General features: G+C 42.5%; 1 protein-coding gene and 1 long non-coding RNA gene across 2 annotated transcripts; both read right to left on the bottom strand.

Annotated features, from left to right (window-relative positions):
* Positions 726–2,576, bottom strand: LOC110434034. The gene is made up of 3 exons (XR_002451489.1): positions 2,232–2,576; positions 1,994–2,105; positions 726–1,247 (listed from the first exon to the last, which is right to left on the bottom strand). It is a non-coding gene; the product is annotated as an uncharacterized LOC110434034 (long non-coding RNA).
* On the bottom strand, positions 6,139–7,927 carry LOC8074958 (3-ketoacyl-CoA synthase 6). The gene has a single exon (XM_002455684.2). The coding sequence runs from the start codon at positions 7,811–7,813 to the stop codon at positions 6,329–6,331; it is 1,485 nt and encodes a 494-aa protein (XP_002455729.1). The 5' UTR covers positions 7,814–7,927; the 3' UTR covers positions 6,139–6,328.

The raw sequence follows: 27,982 nt of genomic DNA, 5'->3' as shown, positions 1-27,982 counted from the left end.
AGAGGGGGTTGGAGATCTTGAATGTGGTGATGTTGGAGAGACCAATGAATTGTGAAGATATTACATATGAGCATGGAGTAAACGAAGTGGCTATGAAATAAATTCTATGCTCATTAATGTTTGAAGTGAAATCCATGTGGTATGGTGAAAATGGTAAGGTGAGTGTCGTAACAAAAGAAAACAAAAATGATACACGAATGACTTGGTTCGAAACTAGCACAGCTACCGTTCCCCGGCAACGGCACCAGAAAGCTTGTTGAGTATTTTAAACGCAAACAGAAAAATCCGCAAGCGCACGGATACCGATGTAGCTTTCACCCGGGAATATTCCAGAGTATCGATTTTCCACAGGGAACGTGAGTGTACTAATTAAGATTCAAGATCGCCCAAGGATAACTATATAATTATTTTTGGTGGGAAGAGAGGAAGTTTCCTGAGAGTTCTCTAGCTGATCTAAGAATCAAGAATTACTTCAAAGATTATTTATTTCGGGACATCAGAACACTAACCATAGAAAAAGGTGAGAAGGGGGCTAGGAAGCTCTGACTACGGTCCTACAAACACCGATCCGAACGAGATAGAATACGTCGACCGTTAGGGCTATCACTACCCTAGGGCTACCACAACAATCCGCAGGATTGGGTGCAATTCCAGATAATTGCAAGACTAAACACCACGTCTAATCTATTAATTACTACTCTAGCGTTATAAAGACTAGAGCACTTGATGCAAACGAGAATCCAATGAATAACTTGAATGTAAATAAAAGTAATTAAAGAACTCATGAATTATGAATTGAAGAACTTGGAGAACGATGAAGAACTCATGATTCAACATCACCTACTTCACCTTCAGACATACTTGGTAGTGACTCGAACATTTCATCCCGGCAAAATGCAGCTTCAAGTAGTTCTTTCATGCCATCTTGTACTGCAGCAGCACTTGGGACACACGAAGTAGGTAAGTTTGTAGTGTTATTTGGAACGGCAGCAAATGCTAATGGTGGACTGTCATACATTTCTCCATGATGAACCCAGGTCGTATAACCTTGAATAATACCATCACATCTCAAATGTGTTCTGACTTCATCATGACTCTGGTTTAATCTGTTTTTGCATTTTTTGCAAGGACAAAGTATCTCGCTATCACGTGGAATGTCACGGTAAGCGAAATTCAAAAATTGCTCAACACCATCTTGATATGCAGTATCCTGTCTTGGCTTACTCATCCAACTTTGATCCATCACCCTTTGACAAGAATAAAAATGAAATATAACCAATCAATGTTTTTCTTTTGCAATACATATAGATATGTGAGGACGAATAATAGTACTAGATTTGCACCAAAAAAGTCATATATTTATATCTAAATTCAGCAAACTCAATTCTATAAATAAATAAATAAGATCAGCCCAAAACATCAGTTATCTGCATATGAGCAAATTAATTAATTAAGATCCTCCTTGCACCCCATTGCTAGCAGTCAATTGGCATAATAAAAAAAAATCATCCTCGTATCATTGAATCCTGAATGGAACTCATATACTAAATTGCTAACAACATATAGTGCCACCTAGGCATCTCTAGTTTACTGCAGTTCTAGGATTATTATAGAAATTGCAGAATTGATCAACTTCACCAGTGGACTGTAGGCCAGAATAATATACAATGACAATGACTCACTGGTTATTGACATTTGTTGCATATCCGAAATCCAACACAGAACAAACAAATTACTGCACAGAATTTCTATCCAGCTAGTACAACTAGTAATGCAAAACGAAATAAAAATTCATATACAACTAGTAATGAACACTAAAAGACATAACTACAAATTTCTATCCAGCTAGTACACCATAATTAGTAGTGAATCAGAATGCAACAAAAGAGCAGCAAAAGCAAAATTAGTCACTGAAATTCGTGTTATATATATCTAAATTATATTTGCGCAAAATATAGGAGATCACACAGAAGACTTATTCCAGATCACGCACAATATAGGACATCTAGCAAGAGTAACCTTGCTCTTCGAGAGTGACAGAAGACTTATTCCAGATGGAGGTGCCAGAGTTGGTAGTCCAGGTTACTCTTGCTAGATGTCTGCTGCTGCAAAATCAAATCAGATGAGAGCATCAATTAACAAGGGAGGAAGCAACTTAATTACAAGATGCAAAATTGATCTAAACAGGGCAAAATCGCTGGGAAAACAAATCGAAATCGAAGTCGCAGCACCTTGAGGCGTTAGAGGGAGCAGCTGCTGGAGGCTTCGTCGCGCTGCTGGCTGAGGCGACGGCATGGTGGATGGGGGCAGCGGGCGGCGCTGCTGTTTCCTGGGTGCCGCACCGGTCGCTACGGCAGCAGCTACTGCTGGAGGCAGGCGCGGCGGGCGGCAATGGCGTGGTGGCTAGGAGGCGCACAGCAAAGGTGGCTGGGCGGGGCGCGGCATAGGAGGCTCGACGGCAGCAGCACTGGAGACTGGCCGGCGGCGGCCTGTGCCTGTGGTTGCGCACGGAGAGAGAATTTGGGGGAGGCGAGATGGCACGTACGGGAGTCAAAGCTGGCCCAAAAAATTTGCCTCCATATGCTCTCTCTGTTGCTGGGCCAGATGGGTCAGTGGGAGCGTGCACACCCAATTCGTGGGCACAAAATACACCAAGGAAGCACACGTGACTCCAATTAGGCTTCCAAAAATTTTCAAAGATTAATTATAGGAAAAAATAACTAATTACACAATTTTAGCTATAATTTATGAAATAAATCTTTTGAACCTAGTTAGTTTATGGTTAGACAAAAATTAACAAATACAGATAAAAATGCTATGATAGCCAAACAAAAAAATTATAAATTAAATAAGGCCTTTGTGTGTGCGAAAAGCACCAGAGCAGCTTCGTGATGGTGCCCCGCCGATGGGAGATATCTCTCCACACGGTTTCGCTACCACGCGAGGGATACTTCTGTGCTGCCGATGAAGGACACGGGGCCGAGGGGAAAGGGTTGAACCAATGGGAGAAAACGAAGCTGGGGTAGTGTGTCTCAGATCTCATCTGTTAGCCTGTCCCGACTTATAAAGCAGAGTGGCGGCATGGAGCAGGACAGGGCAACAAGCTTGTATAGCAGAGCGTCGCCATGGAGTAGGATGGCGGCAACGAACACATCCACCCACGATGGTCACCCTGACGCCGCCTCACCGGTTCAGTGTGCCCAGCAGTGGGTGGTGGATCCGCTACCTATCGCTACCTGCCAACTGCCATAGTGCCGCGCAAGGGAAGGAGGTTGCGAGGCCATTGTGTCATCAAAGGGCTCTATGGATTGAAATTATACAATAGCCCTGTCGTCAGATCATTATTATAGAATTTTATAGATTAATATATGAGCTTTCCTTGTATTCCAGGCTAGTGCTGCCATCTAAAATACCACATGTTTGAGGTTTCAACTTATTACTAGCACTATATTATTGGGTTCTATTTTATGTCATTAATATTCTATAATTTTTCAGTTCTTTTTCATGATATTATATTATTATATACTATAGTGGCCAAGAGTACAAGCTGGTCATGAAGGCACTTAAGGTAGAATGTCAAGAAATATTTTAAAACAGGTTCTAACCTATTGCTACCACAAGTTTTGTGTTCTTTTTTATGTTATTAGTATTCTATAATTTTTTGTGTTCTTTTTTATGACATAATAGTATTATATACTATAGTGGCCAAGAGTACAAGCATGTCTGAAAGACACTTGATGTAGAATGTTAAGAAAAATATTTTCAAAATTTAAAACTCAAATTTTATGACAATATAAACATAAGTACAAATGTTAACTACAAATTAGTAGAAAAAATATATACAAGAGGACTTACATATGTAACAAGTGTTAATACATTTTTTACAATGTCTCGACATGCTACTAACAGATGACCAAGGTATATTTAATTTCGTTTCATTTTGAAATGTTTTTAATATTGTAAAGTATTTTTACATGACTAAGTATGATTGTTGATACGCTTTGCAACATGTATAGATTATACTAATGGTTTAAAGCATGTCTAACTTCATGTTATTTTGAGATGACTTCAGTATTGTATCAAAAAGCATCTTTAATTGTCCACGGAACGTTCTATGCTATGCTTTGTAACGTGTCTAGAAACTATTGATGACTAAAAGCGTGTCTATCATCGTGTCATTTTGAGACGTTTTCAATATCATCTTAAAAAGTGTCTCTAGATTCCTTTTGACACTAAAAGCGTGTTTAATATTGTGTCATGATGACACGTTCATAAAAACGTGTCAAAAAACATGTTTACATGACTATGTAGAGACAACTTTAGTGTGTGTTACTACAAAAGCATGCCTAGAGGCACTTTTTCCTGTAGTGAATGTTGAGGAAGATCCGACAGATCCGGCTCCTCCTCCGCTCTCCTCTTCTCTCTCCCTATTTTCTAGATTACAACTAGAACTAACTAGAACTAGAACTAGAGGAACTAGAACTAGAACTAGATGAACTAGAGGGATCCTCTCTACTTGGATGAAGAATTGAAACCCTAACTTTGATTCTGTAGAAGAGGTATGCCTCCAGGGGTCAGGGGGCCTTGCTTATATAGTCTTTTCAAATGAATCTGGGCCGTCGGATCAAACCGACATTAATCGCACGGTTTTCCTTGATCCCTTAGGTCGGTGGAACATGATCTCCGAAAAGGACTCTGTTTGGGCACTGTAGCTGGGCGGGCGCCCAAGGGGGAGGGCGGGCGCCCTGCCCCCGGGCCTGTTCGGCCTCCCGTTCGTTCCCGTGTCTTCTGGAGTCTTCTAGATAGTAGAAAATTGCGCGGCACGTTAATATCTCTATGTAAACCCGACGTGTGGGCCTTTCCTCCGTATTTTCTGATAACCCTCTGCAGAAATAGACAAACACCAAAACTCGTGGAATTCTGTCATATAAAACCCTAAGTCTGGGTGTTGGTTGCATTTGGATCCTTTTCCATGATTAGTTGACAATTAAATGTGAGCATTAAGGACCATCAACAACCTCTTTCATATTTTGCAATTAATAAACACAAAATCTTGATTAAGATACCTATCTTCCTCTCTCCATACAAACACATCATCCATGAAACATAAATACATAGTGGATAATTAAATCAAATTGTGAAATAAAGACAAAAACCTAAGTAACATAATTTAAAAATTAACAAAAAACCTATATTTCTCTCTCTACATAAATACACAAGAACACACCATTCATGGAAACAACTAAATATATCTTGGATAAACTAAATTGAGAAGCAAACATGAAAGGGCGAGAGGAGAGACATCATCTAACCATCTTAAGCAACTTCATTTGAGGAAATAAAGACAATAACCTAGCTACTCTTCTCTCTAATACATGGTGAAACACTAGATCAAAAAAATGACTCAAATTAAGCAAGAATGAACAAAAAGAGGCAAGAGAGACAAACTAACCTTCCTTAACAACCTCCTTCCAAAAAATAAACATAAAAAACTCTCCCCTTGTATGTCCTGAAATCTAGAGCTCCAAAATGACCAACAATGGAAGGTGGCTGCGAGAAAGAGTTTTGCTTACCAAAAACTTTACCGGCGGCTGGCTTAGGAAACCACCAGTGCAAATGGTGCATTTGCACTAGCGGTTAGCTTAAGTGAACCGCTAGTGTAAACTGATTTACACTGGTGGTTTACTTAAGGAAACCGCTAGTGGAAATGCACCAAAAACCTCCAAATCTAGAGCACCAAAATGATCAATAATGGAAGGTTGTTGCGAGAAACAGTTTTGCTTACCATAAACTTTACTGGCGGCTGGCTGAGGAAACCACCAGTGCAAATGGTGCATTTGCACTAGCGGTTAGCTTAAGTGAACCGCTAGTGTAAATTGATTTACACTGTGGCGCACTTAAGGGAACCACCAGTGTGGAAATGCACTAAGAAAACCGCCAGGGCAAATATGTTTCCACTGACGGATCTTGAGTCGGACCGACTGTTTTCTTTGCAATGGTGCTCGATAATTGAAACCACCTATATAAATTAGATCCCACCGCTGGCACATAACTTTTGTGTGCCAAATCTGGCAAGCCCGTGCAGAGACGAGTTACAGACAAAATGCTCACGCAGGAGCTCACAAATCAGCTTCAAAATGTTGCCACAAATTAAACATCTTTTGATATAAGTGCAGCGGTGTAACAAACACAGACGCAGTACATTAATTATTTCCAAGAGATGAATCGTACACAGCACATCAACACGTCGACACGTACATATACGGTACTAATTAAGGACATCGATGATGGAAAGGATCAGAAATGCGCCATACATGTCTCTCGTTTCCTATGCGATGGAGCCATCGAGGACGTCTGGGAGCTGCACCGGGTAGCGGTGGATGCAGTCGGCCCACGGCCCGTCGGAGTCGATGGCGGGCTTGAGGCACTCCCACGCCACGCTGCTGCAATTGAAGCCGGAGCCGAAGGAGATCATCCACACGCGGTCTCCCTTGCTCATGCAGCCCTTGGCCTCGATGTAGGCCAGCTCGTACAGCACCGAACTGCTCGACGTGTTCCCGAACCGGTGTAGCGTCATCCGCGACGCCTCCACGTCCTCTTCAGAGAGGCCGAGGCCGCGCTGCACCTCGTCGATGACCCCACGCCCACCGGCGTGGATGCAGAAGTGCTCGAACGCCGTGCGGAAGTCCGGGCGGTACAGCCTCACCTTGACGCCCCAGCAGCTCAATAACTTCCGCTTCAGAAGCGACAGCGCCACCAGGAGCTGCTCCGACACCGGCAGGACTAGCGGGCCGAAGGCCATGATGTTCCTCTTGAGAGCCTGGCCGGCGGTGGTGGTGAGGTCCTTGGAGAGTCGGACGCCAAGGATGCCATTGTCGTCTTCCTCCTGGAATATGCAGTTGTAGTCGGCGTCCCGTGCGGCTGTCTTCCTGCGCACGATGCGACCGAGCCTGAACCGCGCGCGCTCCGGCGAGTTGGAGAGGATCGTGGCGGCGGCACCCATGCGGAAGAGGCAGTTGGGCAGCAGCATGGACCGATCGCTGCCGATGTAGTACTGCGACGAGAGGATCTCCGTGGACACGGTCAGGACGTGCGTGCCCGGCGGCGCCACCTGGAGGAGGTGCCTGGCCAGGCCGATGTTGACAAGCCCCGCGCCGCAGCCCATCCCGGAGAGGTTCAGGCTCTTCACGTCCGGACGCAGCTTGTACCTGTTGACGACCATGTCGACGAACACCGGCGTGGGCGTGAAGATGCTGCAGTTGACGATGAGCACGTCGATCTCCTCGGGCCTCACGCTCGACCTGGCGAACACCTCGTCGACGGCGGAGAAGATGACGTCCTCGGTCTCCTCCCGGGCCGCCTCAAGGCTGCGGTCCGGTGGAATGTAGTGGTACGAGATGGGCAGGGACGTCTCCTCGCCGAGCCCCGAGCGCTCCAGCAGCCGGATCGAGAAGGTGACGCTCTCCGGGTCGACCTGGTACGGCAGGTAGAAGGCGTGCTCCAGGCACGTGGCGAACGGCGCCCGGAAGCAGGGCTTGGGCCGGAAGCAGCCGTACTCCACGAGGTACACGTCCCGCGGCCGGCGCAATCGCCTCAGCTGTGCAACGCCAGCAGTCAGGATGACCGCCGTGAGGATGCGGACTGGCGGCACGGCGCGGAGGCTGCCGGCGAGATCGTCGACGCTGACTGGCCATGCCCTCCGGAGCGCGGCGGCGACAAATGCCACCGCGACTATGGCGAGGAAGTTGTCCACAAAGAGCTGGTACCAAGTCTTGAGGCTGAGGAGCTTGGCCATTGTCTTGCGTGTATGCATGGTGGCTAAGTCAGGTATGGTGCATGTGAGAGTGAGTGAGTGAGAGTGAAGATGGAAGTGTGCTACCTTTATTTCAAGGGCTCGATCGATCGAGGGCACTAATTAATATTGTAGGGAGTTTGGATGGCTGGACGGTTCGGTCTCAAATTACAACAATTCAACTAACGTATACTATAGGAGTATATACTACGGAGTAACAAAATTCAACTGTGTAAAACGGCAGTGCCACGTGATTTGCCTTAAACCGCCGCTCAAGCATAAACAGAAAACTCTGTATGGGCCGCTGTTCTCGTTTGATGATGACTGATGAATGATTGACTGGGGTATAAAGATTGCGTGCGTGTGGAAGTAGCTGCTGTCGTTAAGTGCAGCGCTACAAAGCAGTACACAGCCTTCATTCTTTCACGATGACTGTTCCATACTCCGATCCGATCTGCAGTGTCCCCGGCCGGGGCCATGTGCTGTTGACGCGTTTCGTTGGGCGTGCACTCAGAACTGTCGCTCGTCCTTATTGCACTGCCATTGGGTGCTCCAGTACCGCTGGTAAGAAGCACGGTCTAGACCTACTGTAGCTGCTTAATTTCGTCTTGAAGCCGGAAGATGGCCACCCACGTGGAGCTCACATGCACGCTGCCTGTCGTGGCCGTGATGCTTCCCAGCCGTGATGCGCTGGCCGAGCCGGAGCCGGAGGGCGGCGAACTAAACACAGCTGCTGCCCGGACCGACGCCCGACGCCCGACGCGGCACGAAGCCCCTGTCTCGCGCAGGGAACAGATGACGGCCAGTGACGGATGGAGCCACGATACAAACATTCTTAGACCAGTTTCAATAGAGTTTTAGTTGAGTGTCATGCATATTTAATGAGGTGACACATCAGCCAAAACAGGAAATCTTTGCATGAAATGAGGAGGAGAGAGAGGAAAATCGTTTCACCATGGTGAAACAACTCAGTGTCGTTTCCCAGGCCTCGGTAACGCGGTGAAACGGCCATTGAGGGGGATTTTCTTTTCATTCTCGATCCCATGCGCAGAGGGAACCGCCGGCACCGCGAGCTCTCACCTCCTTCTCCCCAATCCTTTACTCCCGCCACCATCTCTCCTGTGCACCGCCCGCGAACTAGGGTTACGGCGCCAGATCCTCCAGCCATAGAACCGTCTCCGGCAGTCGGATTCATGGCGGCACAGATCCGCAAGGCAGAGGAGGGAAGGTCCGCAGGGGCAAGCAGCTGGGGTTGAAGAGGTCGTCGGCACCTGCTCCGCCTCCAGTTCAGCTGCCCCAGCCGCCCATGTCTGCCCCTGCTGCATCGAATCCCAGTCCCGCTGCGCCAAATCCATCTTCTCCTGCCCTGTCTGCACCGTCGTCAACCATGCCGCCACCGCCACCGCCACCGCACGAAGCAGGATGGGGTGCCATTCCCCCAAATTTCGCTTTTCTTCATGGAAACCAACATGAGCCAAATTGGTATTTATTTCTCATTTCACAATTTATTCATAGTACCATATATGCTATGTATGCATGAGTATTAGTTCCTGGACACTTAAATTTGCTCTCCTAGTACAGTTAGTCAATAGATCAGTCATGTTGTATGATCAGTCATGTTGTATGGTCAGTCATGTTCATGGTATAAATTCAGTTCGTATGTGAATTATCTATACTTATTCCTAGGAACTATAGATGAAGTCTATAAGTCAATTTTTCATTGAATTTGATCCTCGGTCCACTGCAGTCCATGAGTTTGCAATATTCTGCTGTATGAGTCAATTTTTCAGTCAATTTGCAATATTCTCATGTTGTTCAGTACATGAGTTTGTCTGGCAGGGTGTTTTTCTATGATGGAACACATCTGGAATAAATTTGGTCCCACACAAAAAAATTCTAGAGTATGATATCAGGTTTCTATGATTTTTTCCTTACTTATCTATCTTAATAATTTAACTAATTTGTGATATGATCCTGTACTGTTTTTTTTGTCTATGCTGAGAGCACATGTTGAACTGTTTTTTTTTTGTTTATGCAGGATGAAAGCAAGGTTCAAGGCAATCTAAAATGGTGGCTGGAGGCAATCTGATCATGCAGTATGCAAGCCTGAAGTCTATTTGAACTCTTGTATCTACCTTATCTATGTTTCTCAATCTGGTCATGTATACCAGATTTCTGTCACTTTGGTCCTCGTATGCACCTAGCAATGAGTTTATCGTCAGTTATATTTTGAACTATTTGAACTACCTTAACGTATGAAGTCTGAACTATCCAGTTGAGTTATATATTGCATTCTGTGTGTGCGAGCATGAATTTGATCGTGGTGTGCACCTGTTCATGAATTTTATATTTGATCTGGACACACAATGGCTACAGAATTTATGCTAGTACATTTGATCACAACTAAATACTAGTATTTTGTTATGAACGACGTATAGGAGTATGAAGTAAACGAAATCAATCACAGCAAAGACACACGATTTACGTGGAAAACCCCTTCAATGCGAAGGGAAAAAACCACGGGCACCAACCGACAACAATCTCACTATCTTAAGAGTTTTTGGGTTACACGCCTATGGCGGCAGCCCAAGCCTGCGGCGACGGGCCTCCGCTTCGCTTCGTCAAAAGCCCGGCCAATATCCTGAAATGAATTTGGAACAACTCCAACATATTTAGTGCTACAATGAGCATGTGAAACGCTGCAATGAAACTCACCATTGTGAGAATCAAATTCGTTTCTTGTTTCACTATGTTTTGGCTGATGTGGTGTTTTGGTAACCGTGTATTGAAACACCTCATTGAGACGGGCCTTAGAGCATCTATAGGAGTACTATCTATTTCTCTATTTGGGTATCCACCAATTTTAATTTATCCTACCTATATTTTGCTCTCAACTGCAGGAGTACTACCTAATACATGGCTCCTAAATTTATTCTAGTGGTCCATAACATATGGGGCCCATGTGTCATCCTCCTCCTTATTGCCATCAACAAACTCAGCCATCAACAGCTTACTGCCAGGGAGGGAAGTTGTTGAAGTAGGTCGCTAGGGGAGGGGCGCCTGTGGGGGAAGCTTGGTTGGAGTGCCGGGGATGGAAATTGCCAACCATAGGGGATGGGAGCAAGCGTTACAGGGCCGCGTGCTCATGAGTGGGAGGGGAGCCACTGGAGAGCCATGGTCGGAGCGCCGCGATGGGAACCTCTTGGGACAGTCGTTGTAGGGTTGTGCGTCGCCAGGTGTGGAGGGAGCTGCAGGAGGGCCGCTACTTTAGGAGGGGAGAGGAGCCTCTGGAGGGCCAGTGCCGTCCAGGAGAAGCGCCGTTGCGCGTTTGGGAGGGAAGAGGAGCCGGGTTGGGAGCAGGGCCACCGCGCTGGTGAGCAGGCGCGGGATTTGGCCTCGTCGGACGTGGGGATGGTGGCAGGACGGTGGTGCTATGGGGCTGATGGTGAGTGTAGGCAGGGCTTTTGCGTGCTGCTGCGCAGAGAGAGAGACATGGAGGGGAGAAAAATAGGTAGCCAAGTTTATTGGCCCAACATATGTAGGTAGTGGGAGAGAGAATTTGTTGGGTCAACAAAAGTAGGTAGTCTGATAAGTTGCCGGTTAGAGAGCATTTTATGATCTTGACTACCCAAATATAGAATTAATTATCTATTTAGATAGCATACTGGAGATGCTCTTAGAGCATCTCCAACAGTTATGCAATTAGAATTTGCCAAGTCCCTAAAAGTTTTGTCAAAGGAAAAATTAGTCCATCTCTAAGTGTTTGGCATTTTTGACTTGGCATTTCCCAAAATAGTGGACGCCGCATACAAAAGACTAGATCATAGGGAGTACCTCAACCGTAGTTGTGTCGCGTTCCGTGAAGGAAGGAGAGGAGATGGCATTTTTGACTTGTTATATATTAATATTTGACTTTATATTGTAATGCAAAGGTGTGGTATTTAATTAACATTATTTATGTACCATTGGACTACAACATGAATTTGAATATTAAAGTAGCTAATTTATTTGTAGAAGTTGTATACGTATTACTATTCTTGTACCCATATTTCCATGATCTCTTTGAACTATCGAATATGTATCTATCTCCTGCTCTCCTTGCTAATGTTAACATGCGTATCTGTAGCTCAGATTCAGCTTGTTCGCTTTGTTAATTAGTTTTGTAGCGACGTGTTAGTATCAACCCGATCGTCCTATCGAATGTGCTGAATTTTATTATTTTATTAATTTGATTAATTTGCTTGTAATAGTTTTCTAATTGAAAAACAATACAAGTGTGACACTTTGATATTTAATATGCAAATATTGATATGCTTAAATTACTATCATCGATGTGCTTTAAAATTATAACTTGTTTAGCTTGAAGTCCACGCCATATGACAAGTTCGAGTAGATGTTCTCACAAGTCCTTTTATTTTTGCAAAGATAAAGTTTAACATACTTAAATTATACGATTGCAGGAATAGTGTTGAGTGGTTTGAATTCAAACTAGTGCATAATATTTTATTAACATTCATGCTGGTGTATAGTATTTTGTTTGATTGTAGGAATAGTGTTGAGTGGTTTGGATTCAAACTTTGTTTGAATTTAAACAAGTTTGCAAAAATCAGAAAAAGAAAATGTTTAAATTTATGTTGTTGGCGCTGCAGTTACAAGGATCGCAATATGCAACGGCGTTCCGTGTTCCGAGGTCGTTCGTCCTAGATCAGGGTTGGGATCGTTCTGGATCAACGTTAGGGACAATTAATGCTTAGGAACAATGCTTGGGACGGCATTCGGGATGTCGTCCCCGTGGTCGTAGGAACCGAAGAATAGATGACAAGTCGAAGTGGCGGCTGTGCGCGTGAGTATACTCCATTGGGCTGGCCCGGCTCGTCATGTTAGGCATGAGCATGAGCCCTAGGCATGGCCTGCAAGGTGTCAAGCTGGCTCGGCACGTCGTGCTTCCGAATCGTGCCTCGTAGTCTTTGGCCTAAGCACGGACCTGCGGGGCAAAATTCATGTCGTGCCAGTTCGATAAGCACGGTCAAAACATCGTGTCATGCCAACCCATAGCCAGATGACCTTAACACACATCAAAAACCTCAGCTCAACTAACACTTATCAAATTTCAATTAAACTTGTTTATCATGGATGAGGTGTGTAGTAAGAAGAGGTTCTTCCCCCTTTGTCAGGCCGAGAATGGGGATCACAAGCATAATATGCAAAAGCTGCCTGTGGTAGGTTATTGTAGAAGGGAATTTTGATGGACATGTGTCCATGTAAATTGCTCTATTTTTTGTGAAGTCATTGTTATAGTGTTTAATGTTGATGGATTTGTAATGTTTCATTTCTAATTTTAATTATGAATATTGATTCCACCAAAAAAACATAAAATAAGTTATTAGAAAAATAAAAACAGATAGCTGTCACCTAGCACCGAGCCGACAGTGATGACATCAATAACACTAGCAGCTTGAGCTTAGAGCCGGTAGTGTTTGTGAGCCTCTCACTGCCAGCTCGAGCCACAAGCCGATAGTGATGGCTTGAGCAACACTGCTGGCTTGAGCAACCAGCTGGTAGTGATGTTATGAGAATCACGGTCGGCTCGAGCACCAAGCCTGTAGTGTTAGCTTGAGCATCACTATTGGCTTGTGCTACAAACCGGCAATTTTGACTCAACTAACACTGCTGGGTGGAGCTTTATATGGGCACTCTTGACTTCTCATCACTAGTAGTGTTTCTGAACCGGCAATGATATATATAAGCTCCATCACTGTCGGTTTAAAATCAGGCAGTAATGGGGGTTTTTGAAGCGCTAGTGTTACGAAGAACTGAGATAATGTTTCATGCATATTCACCTATTCGATTAGTAAATTCAAACTCTAGCAATCGGGTGTGAGATAGCTGCAGGCTGGGATGGGAAAAGTTTGACCTTTTGGGCGATCCCAACCGGTAGTAGGCACCAAGACTTCACTAGTTCCACCCAAATTGCCCTGGTCTGATCGAACGTACGTCCGGTGCCTCTCCTCCGTATATAGCAAATTGTATAGACAAATCGTAGATTTTAACAATTATGCTCCCTGTCGAACGTGCCACTGCCGGGGGTGCGGGGTGGCGCAGACCTCAGATGTACAGCTAGCTTGCAGTGGCGAAAGTTTTGACAGATAGTGGCAAATTACCCGAGATATTTTTTTGAACAAAGGAACTACCAAAGCTAAGGTAGTCTAAATTAGCTTCCTGTGATCAGCTAGCTAATTGGTTAACGACTAATTGACCTCTTAATCCTTCTATTTGAACGCACTACAGTTAATTTAAGCGAAACAATAGCTACCAATTAGTTTTTGGTATCAAACATGTCCCAACTCCCGAGGCAATATGGACGCAGAACATTTTGTTTATGCATACAACTAATATGTGTTGGCGTTCAAATGAGGATCAGAGGGGCCTGAATTGAATTGTTTCACACTGCAGATCATGATTATTGTTAATTGCTTCACGCCGCACATAAGAGGGGTGAAAAATTCTAATAGTAAGCAAGTGAATGTGCTCGAAAATGGTCTTTAAAAAGACACAATGTTGAAATAGTGCCAAGTCAAATGATTTAAAGTTCGACAAAAAAATATATATCTATATCTATATCTATACCTACTATTAAATTGTAAAAATTTCAGTCTGCCCAAAAACTTTTTCTGTCTGCCTCCTTCCGTCTCGGTCCGACTCCGTCCCGCGTTTCTGTCCGCCCATCGTAGAATCCGTCCGTCCGCCTCGCTAGGGAAGAAGAAAAAAATAGAAGCTTTTCTAGGATTCCCAATGCAAAAATTTTTTTACATATTAGAACACGTTAAAAATAAGAAAAAATACCGGGACATAGATATAAAATGTTTTGAGGCAAAATTTCGACTACTTTTCGTCTGCTCTCTTCCTGGACCGGCTTCAACTCGCTCACGTCTCGTATCAATGGAAATCCAAATCAGACTACCTCCCCTCCTCATCCGGACACGCAGGAGTAGGGTCGCGGGCGGGCTGGAAGAGATCCGCCTGTGCTGTGATCCGAAGAAACGTCGGTAGCAGAATCGTCGCCGCTGCCGCCGGTGGCTGGACGGGCACTGCAGCATCCTCGAAGGGGACGATAGCGACGGTGCAGTCCGGGCGTGCAGGAGCAGGGCCGCACCAGGCGGACGGCGGCGGTGGCTGATCAGGCGCTGCAGCGTCCTCGAAGGTCACGACGGCGGTGCGCAGGAGCAGGGCCGCGGGCGGAGGGCCGGAAGCGAGTATGGGCGGCGGGTGCGCACAGGACAGGTGCTGCGGCACGGCGATAGCGCGCAGCTGAGGCGTGCGGGATTAAGGCCCGCAGGCGGAGGCTGCAAGGCGAGGATGGAGAAGGCCGCGTCGTTGCTCTTTTTTCTTTTTGCCTATTTTTCTTTTTTCCCGTCGCTGGTAGGAGGAGCTTCGGCGGCGGTGCATGGGATGCATGTGTGGCTGGGGAAGGTGATTGTCTGAATATGTGTCAAAAAATCTTTAAAGTTTAAGATTCATAATAATAACAAAACAAAACGTGCAGTAATAATTTTTGAGTCTTGGCCAAGGTTCCGATGCTTTACTCCAATAAAACTTTTCTTTATGAAAAATTTGATTTAGAGTTTGTTTTTTAAAAGTGATGCATTATTTGAATAGACATATTATGAACAAGCTTTAGTTTAAGTTAGTGCTCAGTGGCGGAACTATAAATATATGCTAGGAGAGACATATTTTCCTTATTTTGTATATTTATCCTTTCATTGTAAGCTTTAGTGACTATAAATTTGTAGCAAGGACGAGGGCGTCTAGATCTGCTGCAGTTAGTATTTGTCTCTTACTAAAAGTCTATCTTATGGACCCATGACAAGTTTATTCAAGATTATAGCCTTTGTATTGTTAATAAAAGGTTTTTTGATAATTTATGATTTTATTATGGTTGTTAGAATTACTTTTTTCGCTGCAATGCATTCTAATAATAAAAAGGCAAAATTTCAGTCCATCTTAGATTTTTACTCAACCTATAATCATAAATTGACTTGGTCTTGGCCATTAGCTTAAAAAAATTTTCGATCCCGTTTTTATCAATGAAAGATGTTTTCATCGGCCTTTTCTGATTTTGAAACACTTACCATGTTTCAAAGTTTTTGGTCCAATCAAAAGCAAATTAATCTATATTTATAAAGCATAAAGCATTTAATGGATATGCCTTACTCTTCTAAGGCTACATAAGTTAGAGCAATGTATCTAGCTAGCCATGGTTCAGTGCATAGTATGATCACAAAACAAATATAAACTTATATCATAATCATTAGATAAAATCTAATCCTCACGTGCTCATGTAAATTACCGTACTCGAGGTACGCTGAGAGTCTAGATCCAAGATGAATTGATACGATTATTAATAAATCTAAGCTACAAGTTAGCAAAGTGACTATATAACATGTACATCCTATTGCAACGTACGGGCACTAAATAGGCAAAATTTCTTCCCACCCCAAATTTTCGTCCAACCTAATCTTCAAGTGGCTCATACTCGCCATCAAATAAAAAAAATGTGTCCGTGTTTTTCTCGGTGAATCATTCGTTATTTCCATCTCTTTCCTAATTCTGTTTTTCGGTTTCCTCTTCCCACCATTACGTGACATTTTTCTCTTTTTATCTCCCATTATTTCTTATAATAAAGAATAAATATATTATGAGTTTTCTATTTTTTTAACTTTGCAAAATGCGCTCACGCCCTTTGTGTGAGTCCAGACTTATGGTTGGTGCTCATTCAAGTAAATATAACTTGCATTTCTTATATTTTTTTATCTTCCACTTTTTCCTTATAAACAAAAAATAATAAATAATATTACGAGTCTCCTATTTTTTTTCCAAAACACACTCACGCCCTCTATGTCCCATATGAGACTTCATACCAATGATTCGTGCTCATACAAATAACCACAACTCGCATTTGGCAACCCACGGGCACAATTGCTAGCACTAAACAAAATTGGTTAATGGTCTACATTGGATCGCTGAGATGCGCAAAATCTACATAATACCGGAGTAAGTGAGTACTTTATCGACACATTTTTAGATCTTATTATTTTCCTTTCCTCAGTATAGTTTGATATAGTTTTTGTATTTCTATTTTTCCTAACGAAAACTCAGACACGTGATGGATCGCGCGTTTGTGTCCTAGCAAGAGAAAGAAGAGCCACCTAGCATTGGGGGTCACAGTTCTAGGAGAGAATTTACTGATAGACAGGCGTATAAGAGGGTCTGGGTTGATGGTCACAACATGGCGGTGCGATGATAGTGATCGAGACAACATGGGGACTGCTCGTCGGGACGATGGGAGTTTGTGTAGGGCTAGCGGCGGGGGTGTCGTGCGGAGTGGTAGACAGGAGCCTTGTGGTTAGGATAGGACATTAGGAGGTTAGTGGGGCAGTGATCTTGTGTAAGGTGCCGACTGTGGGTGCTAGAAGCCCAATGGAGAGGGCGATAGCTGAGGGGTGCATGAGGTGGTGGACACAAGCGAGAGCAGGATTGGAGGCGGCGCTGATAAGAAGGAAGGAGGATCATGCAGTTTCCAACCACGCGACCCTTCTCCCTTAGCAACGCACGGACATATTTCCTAGTATATAATGATATCCGCTTTGATGGTCCTCTCTAAAAGTTTCCATGAATCTTTAAATAGCTTGATAATTAATTAATTATAGCATGGATTTAGTTTGGGCCTAGCCCAACGCACGTTCTAACCAAAAGCTCAGTCCTGCCCATGTCCAAACCAACCTCAACCGATGTAACAACCCACTACGAGGTACTCAACCCCATGGGCTCCAGGGCCTACTATGATGTCTATCGCGCCTTGTCACAACTTGATCATGCATTTCAGTTACCATATGCATCGTCCCTGGCCTCTGGTGGCCCTCGATCAGAGAGCAGCATGAGCGGCCGAGCCAGAGGTGCTGCGTCCTGCCGCATCTGTCAAGAACCGCGCTGGTGCTCCATTCGGCAATGGCAGCGGCCACAATCCCAGCTAAATCCATGTCCTCCAGGTCTTCCATGAGTCACCTCGATTCTTTTTTCTTGACCAAAGTAGCAATCCAATACCAGACCTCTCTTCTTCCTTCACCACCAGCCACTCTTGCTCCCCTTCTATTCGAAGCAACAAGTTCAATCCTTCCTTTCTCTTCCTCCCTCATTCTAATCCACCGAAGGTTCAATCCAACCCCACACCTACAACTACAAGATCTTCTATCTTCTCTGCTCTTCATTCCCAAGCTACCTAAACAGCAACATCCAATCCAAATCATCGTGTTGCTTGAAGTAGATTGTGGAAGAGACAGCACAAGCTTCACTTAACGTGGATTGGATGTTGCTGTTTAGGTAGATTGGGAATGAAGAGCACATAATGCAGCTGACGTTGGCTTGAGCCACCAGCCACATAATGCAGATTGGGAATGAAGAGCACAAGCTGACGATGTCAATGGAAAGGCCATGCTGCATTATGTGGTCTCAGCCTCTCAGGTAATGACCATGGTGAAACAGGTGGAGCTCCGATTGTTGGAGCTGATGGATGCAGCTATGGTTCCTTTCTGAACAAGTTGTTCCCTATGGTACTTGAGATACAGAGACAACTAGCATTGCTTCGCGAATCAACAGTATATACCATAAGGTGGTTACAGACAACTCTTTTCACATAATGATATCTTTTGTTTTCCGCCTCAATCTGTCATAAGTCTTCAGCGAGCAATTTGACTTCATATAGATCATATCTTGTGCTTTATCTCCTGTTAACATTATTGTTTTCTGAATCCATGTGTTTCATATTATCATAACCACGCATGAATAATAACTCGCAAAGTTTCACTTAAGGAAAAAGTCTACGTAACCCCCTAAACTATCTAGGGTGGAATACTTAATCCTCCAAACTATAAAACTAGATATTCTACCCCCTCAACTTTCAAAACCAGTCAAATAACCCCTAGAGTGGTTTTAGAGGGTGGTGGTGTCTTTTTCTTTTTTATTTATTTCTGCTGAATCTTTAAAAAATCATAATAAATCATAGAAAACTCATAAAATAAAATATTTATTTTTTTGGACTCTTGATGAGTAGATCTACACAGTGAATATATAAATACAGTATACTGTATTACAAAGTTTTTGTTGTAGCTTTAAATCTATGTTTTTCTATAATTAATTCGAATAATTCATATATGTAGTTTCGATCGTCTAATTGTGGAAAATTTTTTGTGGTGGCTCATTATTATATGCTTAAACTATGGTAAAAATTTCATACTCATTGGATCACATATAACTTAGTTATAGATAAAGCATAGATTTAACAAGAATAAAGCTAAATAAATCTATAACTAAGTTATAGGTGATCCAATAGGTACGAAACTTTTACCATAATTCAAGAATGCAATAACGAGCTCACCATAAAAATTTTACCACAATTGAACCATAGGAACTACATATATGAATTATTCTTATTAATTATAGAAAAACATATATTTAAAGCTACAACAAAAACTTTATACTAAAGTATATTATATTATATATTCATTGTGTAGGTCTACTCATCAGGAGTCCAAAAAAATTAAATTTTTTATTTTATGATTTTTTGTGATTTATTATGATTTTCCAAATATTCAGTGAAAATAAATAAAAAAGAAAAAGACAAAACCACACTCTAAAACCACTCTAGGGGTTATTTGACCGATTTTGAAAATTTAGGGTAGAATATCTAGTTTTATAATTTGGGGATTAAGTATTCACCCTAAATAGTTTGAGGGGTTATGTAGACTTTTTCCCTTTCACTTAATATTGGTTGTTTTATGCATGTAGTGCTCAAAATCAAGAGATGCGTTCAACATTTTTTTAATGCCCATCTTTCCTGCATCGATAAGCATATAATATAACTGCAAATGAAGAATTGGACAACCTGATCACTACCAGGCAGGTGACTTCACACGAGCTGGGCATGTTTGTAATACTGGGGCAGGGGAACATGATGTCAAATGCATCATTTCACTCCCTTTATTAAAATTAAGACTTGGAAACTACTAAAGCTCCAAATAGAGTTTTGACTGCAATTTGTTACCATTTATTACCTGTGATTATCAAAGGCATAAGACAAGAAAAAATGTATATATTTTAAGACAACTTTACTTGTATACATCCACATGTTTATCCCCATGTCTACTGAAGTGCTATAACTGCAATGACTACTTTACTAAAGTCAATTTTGATAATAACTTTGGCTTAACCAGAGACTTCTCTTGTGTATATTAGATATAGCAGGAGCTATGCTGCTATTTCTTTCTTTTTCACTTTTGCATTTATGTGGTCTGTTATAACACTAGACTCAAGTAGTACATATCCAACGTATACCTAAACCTTTTGTACATGAGTTCTCACAAATACTATACAAAATGCTTATACACAAGTTCTAATTGCATTGGTAATTGTTAATTATGCAGATTTTAAAAGACACAAAAGGAACCACTCGGACTCCTTTATAATCCTTTTTAAATGAAATTCCAGCAAAGTACAACTCACTTAAGTGATACAGATCAATTTATTCTTCTTCGTTTTCTTCTTTCCTTTGCAGAATAACAAAGATCAATGCATTAATACAAAAAGTTCTCTCGGATTGATCATTTCAAAATCAAGTTAAATATTTAGGCTTCGGACATTTAGTTTCCGTCAGTAAAATCTCATCCCACCAAGTTACCGGTAAGCTCATGGAACCTAGAAATCTCCTCATATTTTCTAGTTTGACATGAATTTTATATGGAAAAAGTCTACGTAACCCCCTATGCTTGGTGGACTACTTCACCCCGAACTATAAAAAACATATTTTTTTTACCTTTAAACTTTTCAAAACCGGTGAAATAACCTCTTGAAGCGGTTTTCGATGGTGGTTTTGCTACAATAAAGGTGGTTTTGTTTTTTATTTTTTATTTTCGCTGAATTTTTAAAAAATCATAGTAAATCATAGAAAAATCATAAAATAAAAGATCCAATTTGTTGGACTCTACATAAGTAGATCTGTATAGTGAATATATAATATAGTATGTTTTAGTACAAAGTTTTGTTGTAACTTGAGATCTGTGCTTTTATGTAATTAATTGGAATAATTCATATATCTAAAGCTATAAAAAAATTTGTACTAAAATATATCGTATTACATGTTCACTGTGTAGATCTACTCATGTGGAGTCTAACAAAATTAGATTTTTTATTTTATAATTTTTTATGATTTACTTTGATTTTTAAAAAAATTTAGAGAAAATAAATAAAAAAAGACAAAATCATCATTACTGTAGCAAACCATCAAGTTTTGGAAAGTTCGGGAGTAAAAAATATGGTTTACTCTAGTCCAGGGATTAAATAGTCCATTGTGTATAGTTGAGGGGGTTTTGTAAACTTTTTAAAATTTGATAGTGTCCATGGAGGCACAAATATCCATTCTCTGAGTGGATCGGTACAGAACAAGTGGCACCTGCTAACTGGCCAAAGACACTGCCAGGCGTTTGGCGCATTGGCAGCCGTCCATTTTGCGTTGAACGGTTGGTATCACAGAAAACGGCACGGTACCCGAGCTCACCAGCAGGCAAAGCCCCTTTTTCCAACTGCGGCCCTGCGGCTTCCCCTGCGCAGCTCTGCAAAAGCAAAAGAAACAACCAGAGCAGCAGCAGCTCTGGACACCCGCTCCAGGCGTCGGTGCGTCGCTCGTGTCGTGTTCGCTCGCCTCGCCCCTTGTCCAAGAAACCGTGGGCATGGCATGGCACCCTTCCGGCTTCCATGCGGTGGCCAGGGAGAATTTTTCTAGTCTAAATTCAAAATATATTTTAAATTAAAACGAGCTGTAAGGCGACCCCGGTCCATTAAAATGCTATTGTTGTGAAGCGCCCATGGTAAATTAGAAACTCAAATGTGATACAATACTAGTCCCAGGAGGGTAGTAACACATTTATTACATCAGATAAGTTTCAGCGCAGTAGTCTCGGCAAGCGTGGACAAGGAAGGCACACTATAATAATAAGACACCAAAATACAACATAGGTCCAAAGGACCCAGAAACAAACGATATCACAATCGAACATCTGACGAGTCCCAATACTACAGGCTTAGTTGGGTGCAGACACGACCTTACTCGAACGCCACTTCGGGATCGAAGTCCGGATCTTCCTCTGTTTAATAAAGCAAGGGTGAGTACAAAGTACTCAGCAAATCCAACCTTACCCTACGGAAGGGGATATAAATCAAGGATGAGGCTTAGTTTTATTTACATAAAGCTATCTTTTTACACATGCAAGGTTTTACTCCACAAATACTGTTGTAAAAGAACTCTTTTTCCACATATGATAGTATTTCTGAAAATGAGGTTTTGATCACAATTTTAAGTGTTGTTGAACCCTTGTTCCCACAACACAATGGCAGTCAACCATTTATTTCCAAAATCATACTCACTCTCATGTTTTCACTCATCCCAACCAATCTAGTTGTTGAAACCAAACCATAACCCGTCCGAGACCGCGGACACGGCTATCCAGATAGATTTACACTCTGCAGAGGTTGTACACTTTTCCCACAAGTAGGATACCATAACTTACACCGTCGTGCAGGCACAGATCCATCAAAGTCATTACCCTCCATAGCTAAGTAATGGCGCTCACCACGGGAACACTAAGGCCACATCTCATGATACCACAATAATTCACAAAGCTCTTTTCATATATTTTCACAATTTCACATACATCACTTAGTGTCCCGTTGCACACCTGCCTCCAGGTGATTGCCATACTAACTAGAGGGATTTAGACTAAGCCTTTCCCATGCAAGGCGAGTGGTTGTACGATAAATGAGTTAGGCAAGATGAATCATCAACTCAGTCCTTAATCGAGACAAGGCGGATATCTTCACGCTTAACCCCGCAAGGTATAAGCCACAACACCAAGGCATCCCCAAAAGAGACCCCATCCGCCCCATCTCTATAGTAATCACATCTATAACTTGTTCATTAACCCTTTCACAATACCCATAATTTATTTTCACCACTCACACCTTTTAATTTTAAAATCATTATAACTGAGAAAATATAGCGATGAGTATCCAGGATGAGTAACAAGTCCTAAGCATACTAAATAATAATATTTCTGTCATAGCATATTATTTGTTCCTAGGTTCGAACAAGACAATTACCGGGTAATATCAATTCAAGAATGGCTATTCAACAGGTTTTATCTAAGCAGCGAAAATACTTCGTACATATATCATACATGCAATATTTAAAACGGCTTCTACGGGTTGTGTTTAAAAATAGGATCAATATGCATCAAAGGGGATCGGTTGGACTTGCCTCCGTCGGCGTCCTCGGTAAACTCCTGCTGACAGTCCGGGTCCTCAGCGTCAAACTCGCGGTACTCGTCTCCAACGTTCTCGTTTTCCGGCTCGTTCACTCCGTCAGCTAAAATACGCGACGACCGACACAGACAACAAGCACAGATAAATAATCATATAAATTCAAATGAGCTCCAAAAATTATGAAATTAATATGGGAGGTAGACCATGATTTTAGATGAATTTAGAAAAAAGAATTATTGAAATCAGAGTTAGCATGTGGCATTTGTGAAATGGCCGGAATTTAATCATGCGAAAAAGGCTAACGGTGATTAAGGAATGGATGCTTCACGAGATGATTTTTGGCTGGTAGTGCATGGTGCATGCATGTACTATTTGGAGTTAATGCTTATGGCCCACGCATGCATGGTTAGAGAGAAATTAGCAGGAGTCATTAGAGCTCTTCTGTATGTCATGGTTCTATTCGTGGAGTTCTTGGCAGTGAATCGGTACAGACAAATACAAGGAAAAATACAGGAAAATACTATAGAAAGACAGAGAAGAGTAAGGAGATGCTCATGAGCTGCTCACCTCGTCTTGCGACGACAGTCGAGCTCGGCTTGTTCGTATGGCCGTAAACGGTATACGCAAAGTGAGAGCGAGTGAGCGAGTGAGTGTTTCTCCAGGTGGTGAGAGTGAGCACCCGAGAGTGCCTTTTTATAGGCCAGAGTGCTCAGCTCGTTGCCATTAAAAATGCTACTGTAGCGCATGGTCGGTGCCTAATTTGCATGCACGATGCATGCAAATGGACGGTGCCTAATCACCGTGTCCTTGCATGCAGGTGCATGCAAATGGACGGTGCATGCTCGTCCTACATGCATGCATGAGATATATATTCGTGTAGGTGCACTGCTATGTTTTCTTGCATGTAAGCTTGCTGGTACTCGCTGTTATTTGTGCGCGAAAAAAAATATAGATGGATTAGACGGAGATACTATAGAGCTCAAATTATTTTATAGTTTTTAAAATATATTTTGAAAATAATTTTTAATGCGAGTGATTTTTGAATGTGAATTTTTGGATGTTACAAACCTACCCCACTTAAAAGGAATCTCGTCCTCGAGATTCGGCTGGGTCCTAAATAGACGAGGAAACTCTTTTCTCAGGGCATCATCTCTTTCCCATGTTGCTTCTGCTTCAGTGTGTCTACTCCACTGAACACGATAAATTCGGACTGTTGTCATTCGAGTTTGCTTGGTGACTGTATCTAGGATTTTTATTGGCACTTCTTGATATCTTAGGTCGTCTTGTAAATCAACTGTGTCTGGCGATATTTGTTCCTCTGGTACTCTGAGACATTTCTTCAATTGGGAGACATGAAACACATTGTGTATATCTGACATTTCTTCAGGTAGCCGAACACGATAGGCTACAGCTCCAATCCTCTGTAATACTTAATATGGTTCAATATACCGAGGTGCTAGCTTGCCTCTAACTTGGAACCTTCGAGTTCCTCAAATAGGAGAGACTTTGATATACACAAAATCTCCAACTGCAAAACATAACTCTCGCCTTCTTTTATCAGAATAGCTCTTTTGACGTGATTGTGCCTCTTTCAATTTTTCTCTGATTTCAGCTACACGATCTTCTGCTTTCTTTATAAGGGCTAGTCCAAGCAAGGTTCGTTCTCCAACTTCTGACCACATCAATGGGGTTCTACATTTTCTTCCATACAGGGCCTCAAAATGTGACATGCCCAAACTAGCTTGGTAACTATTATTATAGGAGAACTCTGCATAAGTTAGGCTTTTCTCCCAATCTTTACCATACGTGAGCACACATGCTCTTAGCATATCTTTCATAATCTGATTTATTCTTTCAGTCTGACCATCTGTTTGAGGATGATAAGCTGAGCTAAAATCTAGCTTGGTTCCCATAGCTTCATGCAAACTTTTCCAGAACTTAGAGGTAAATTGGGTACCTCGGTCAGATACAATCCTACTTGGCACACCATGCAATTTGACTATGTTATCCACATATAACTGGGCTAACTTGTCTCCACTATATTTGGTGCGCACAGGTATGAAGTGAGCAACCTTGATAAGGCGGTCCACTATTACCCATATTGAATCATTTCCTTTCAGAGTTTTGGGTAATCCATTCACAAAATCCATGCCTATCTCATCCCATTTCCAAACAGGAATAGGCAATGGCTGGAGCAAGCCTGCTGGTTTCTGATGCTCCGCTTTAACCCTTTGGCAAACATCACATTGTGCAACAAATCGTGCCACATCAGCTTTCATGCCATTCCACCAATATCTTTCTTTTAGGTCCATGTACATCTTGGTGGCACCAGGTGGATAGAATAAGCTGAGTTATGGGCTTCATCAAGGATTAATTCTTGAAACTTTCCCTCCTTGGACACACAAATCCTATTTTTATACCACAATACTCCTTTGTTATCCACTCTAAAGTATGGAGCTTTATTTTCTCCAGTTTGCTCACGAATCTTCATCAGATCCTTATCATTATGTTGTGTCTGCTTGATTTCTTCCACAAGAGTTGGCTGCACCATCAGACTGCCATTTTGAGGTTGACGTACTATATGCATGTTCAACTGTGCTATCTCTTCTTGTAGGTGAGTGTTCTTAGGCACCAACTGCTGACCATATGACCTTCTGCTTAGGGCATCTGCTACCACGTTGGCCTTTCCTGGGTGGTAATGAATCTCAAGGTTGTAGTCCTTGATTAACTCCAACCATCTTCTTTGCCTTAGGTTCAAGTCTGACTGTGTGAAGATGTACTTCAAACTCTTGTGATCAGTGTAGATTTCACACTTGTCTCCAATGAGGTAGTGCCTCCAAATCTTGAGAGCATGTACTATCGCTGCTAACTCCAAATTATGGGTAGGGTAATTTTGCTCATGAGGTCTAAGCTGACGGGATGCATAAGCAACCACTTTTCCTCCTTGCATGAGAACACATCCTAAACCTTGTCTTGATGCATCACAGTATATGATTGTTGACGGTTCTTAAGTATCAATTTTAATTATCAAATAAACAAGAGAAAGGACCAATATGCAACCAACACCTAGAATTAGGGTTTGATCTAACAGAATTCCACGAGTTTTGTTGTTTATCTGTTTCTGCAGGGGGTTATCAGGAAATAAGGAAGAAAGGCCCACATGTCGGGATTACATAGAGATATCAACGCACCGCGCAATTTTACACCATCTAGAAGATTCCAGAAGCCACGAGACCGAAGCGGAGGCGAAACGGGGCCAGGCCCAGGGCGCCCGCCCTGAGGACCTGGGCGCCCGCCCCCTGCTGGAGCCAGATCAGGACTCTATTCGCTCGGGATATTCCACCGACCTATTGGATCAAGAAAAACATAGTACCACCTCGCCTATCGACCCAAAAATGCATAGAAGGGGAGGACTATATAAGGAGACCCCCTGGCCCCTGGAGAAGACATGAAGAAATTATCATAGAGACTGCGGAGTGCCCTCGAAGGAAAACCTCTTCTCTAATTAATATTTCTTTTTAGGCTTAGCAACCAATGTAAGGTAGAAATAGATCTTCTAGTTTCTACTAGATTGAGAGAGATAGAGTGGAGGTGTAGAGTGGAGGAAGCCCGGCCTGTCGGTGTCTACTCCAAGCTTGTACCTGCGGGATCAAGTTCTCCTAACCCGAAGCTTGCTCCTAGGATTCTTCAGTAATTCGACTTCTAAATTCTAGTAAGTTCTTGTTTTATTGTTCTTATGGTTTATGAGTTTACTTTAATCGCTTCGCGTAGAGTTTAGAGTAATCATTGCTGGCGTAAACGTGGTGTTTAGGCTGGGGTACTCATAGATATTCCCTGACTAGCTGGACCGTGGTAGTAGTGAGGAATGTGACAATTCCGAGCTACCTTTGTAGATCACATCTCGTTAGCTGGAAGGATAGGGTTTATAGGTGCGGGTTGAACATCCTTTGTGGTGTCTAGATTCCGTTAGCCTCCCCATTAGAACAGTAGATCATCCTTACCAAGGTTAGAAGGAGACTACGGTTGCAGTCTTCTCTATTTATCACTCACATCGAAAGACATTCTTTGTGCCTAAAGGTTAGTAGTAATAGACCGGTTAATTAGATGCACTCTTTCTCCTAGTGGTAAAAAAATAAATACGATACTCTGGATAATTTCCCGGGTGAAGTGCTCACCGATATCCGTGCGCTTGCGGATCAATTCCTTATTGCGTTCCCAAATATCAACAAGCATTTCTGGCGCCGTTGCCGGGGAGAAAGACGGTTGCTGAGATAACCTGAGTCTTGCTATTAGCTTGTATCTATACTTTTATCTTTTCTTATCTTTTATATCCTTTATTTATTTTCTTTACTCTTAGCTTATGGAAAACCAAAATTCTAAATCGATCCATGAGTCTGCAATCCCTTTAGCAACTGACCTTTTACCATGGGAATCATCACAGCCTATCCAAACATCCCAGTATAAGTTAAGTTCTAGGTTGATTGCCATGATTCAAAACCTATCTTTTTCAGGAAAGGAAGACGAAAACCCTTACCTTCATATTAGAGATTTTGAGCAAACATGTGATTGTCTTCGCATTGAAGGAATTTCTGATAAAACTTTATGTTGGAAGCTTTTTCCTTTTTCTTTAAGGGGAGAAGCTAGACAATGGTACAGTCAGAAGGTAAGTCAACAACAAGGTGAATGGGGAGTTTTACGAGCCAACTTTTGTCTAGATTTCTATTCCCTTGACCGTATAGCCAACCTTAGACTCGAAGTCCTATCTTTTAAACAAAAAGATAATGAAACTTTGGGAAAATCCTGGAAACATTTTTCTGATCTTTT

This window comes from Sorghum bicolor, chromosome 3 (genome assembly GCF_000003195.3).
Source record: "Sorghum bicolor cultivar BTx623 chromosome 3, Sorghum_bicolor_NCBIv3, whole genome shotgun sequence".
NCBI lineage: Eukaryota > Viridiplantae > Streptophyta > Magnoliopsida > Poales > Poaceae > Sorghum > Sorghum bicolor.
The sequence above is the reverse complement of the archived record's forward strand: the minus strand, read 5'-3'. Positions and strand labels throughout refer to the sequence as shown.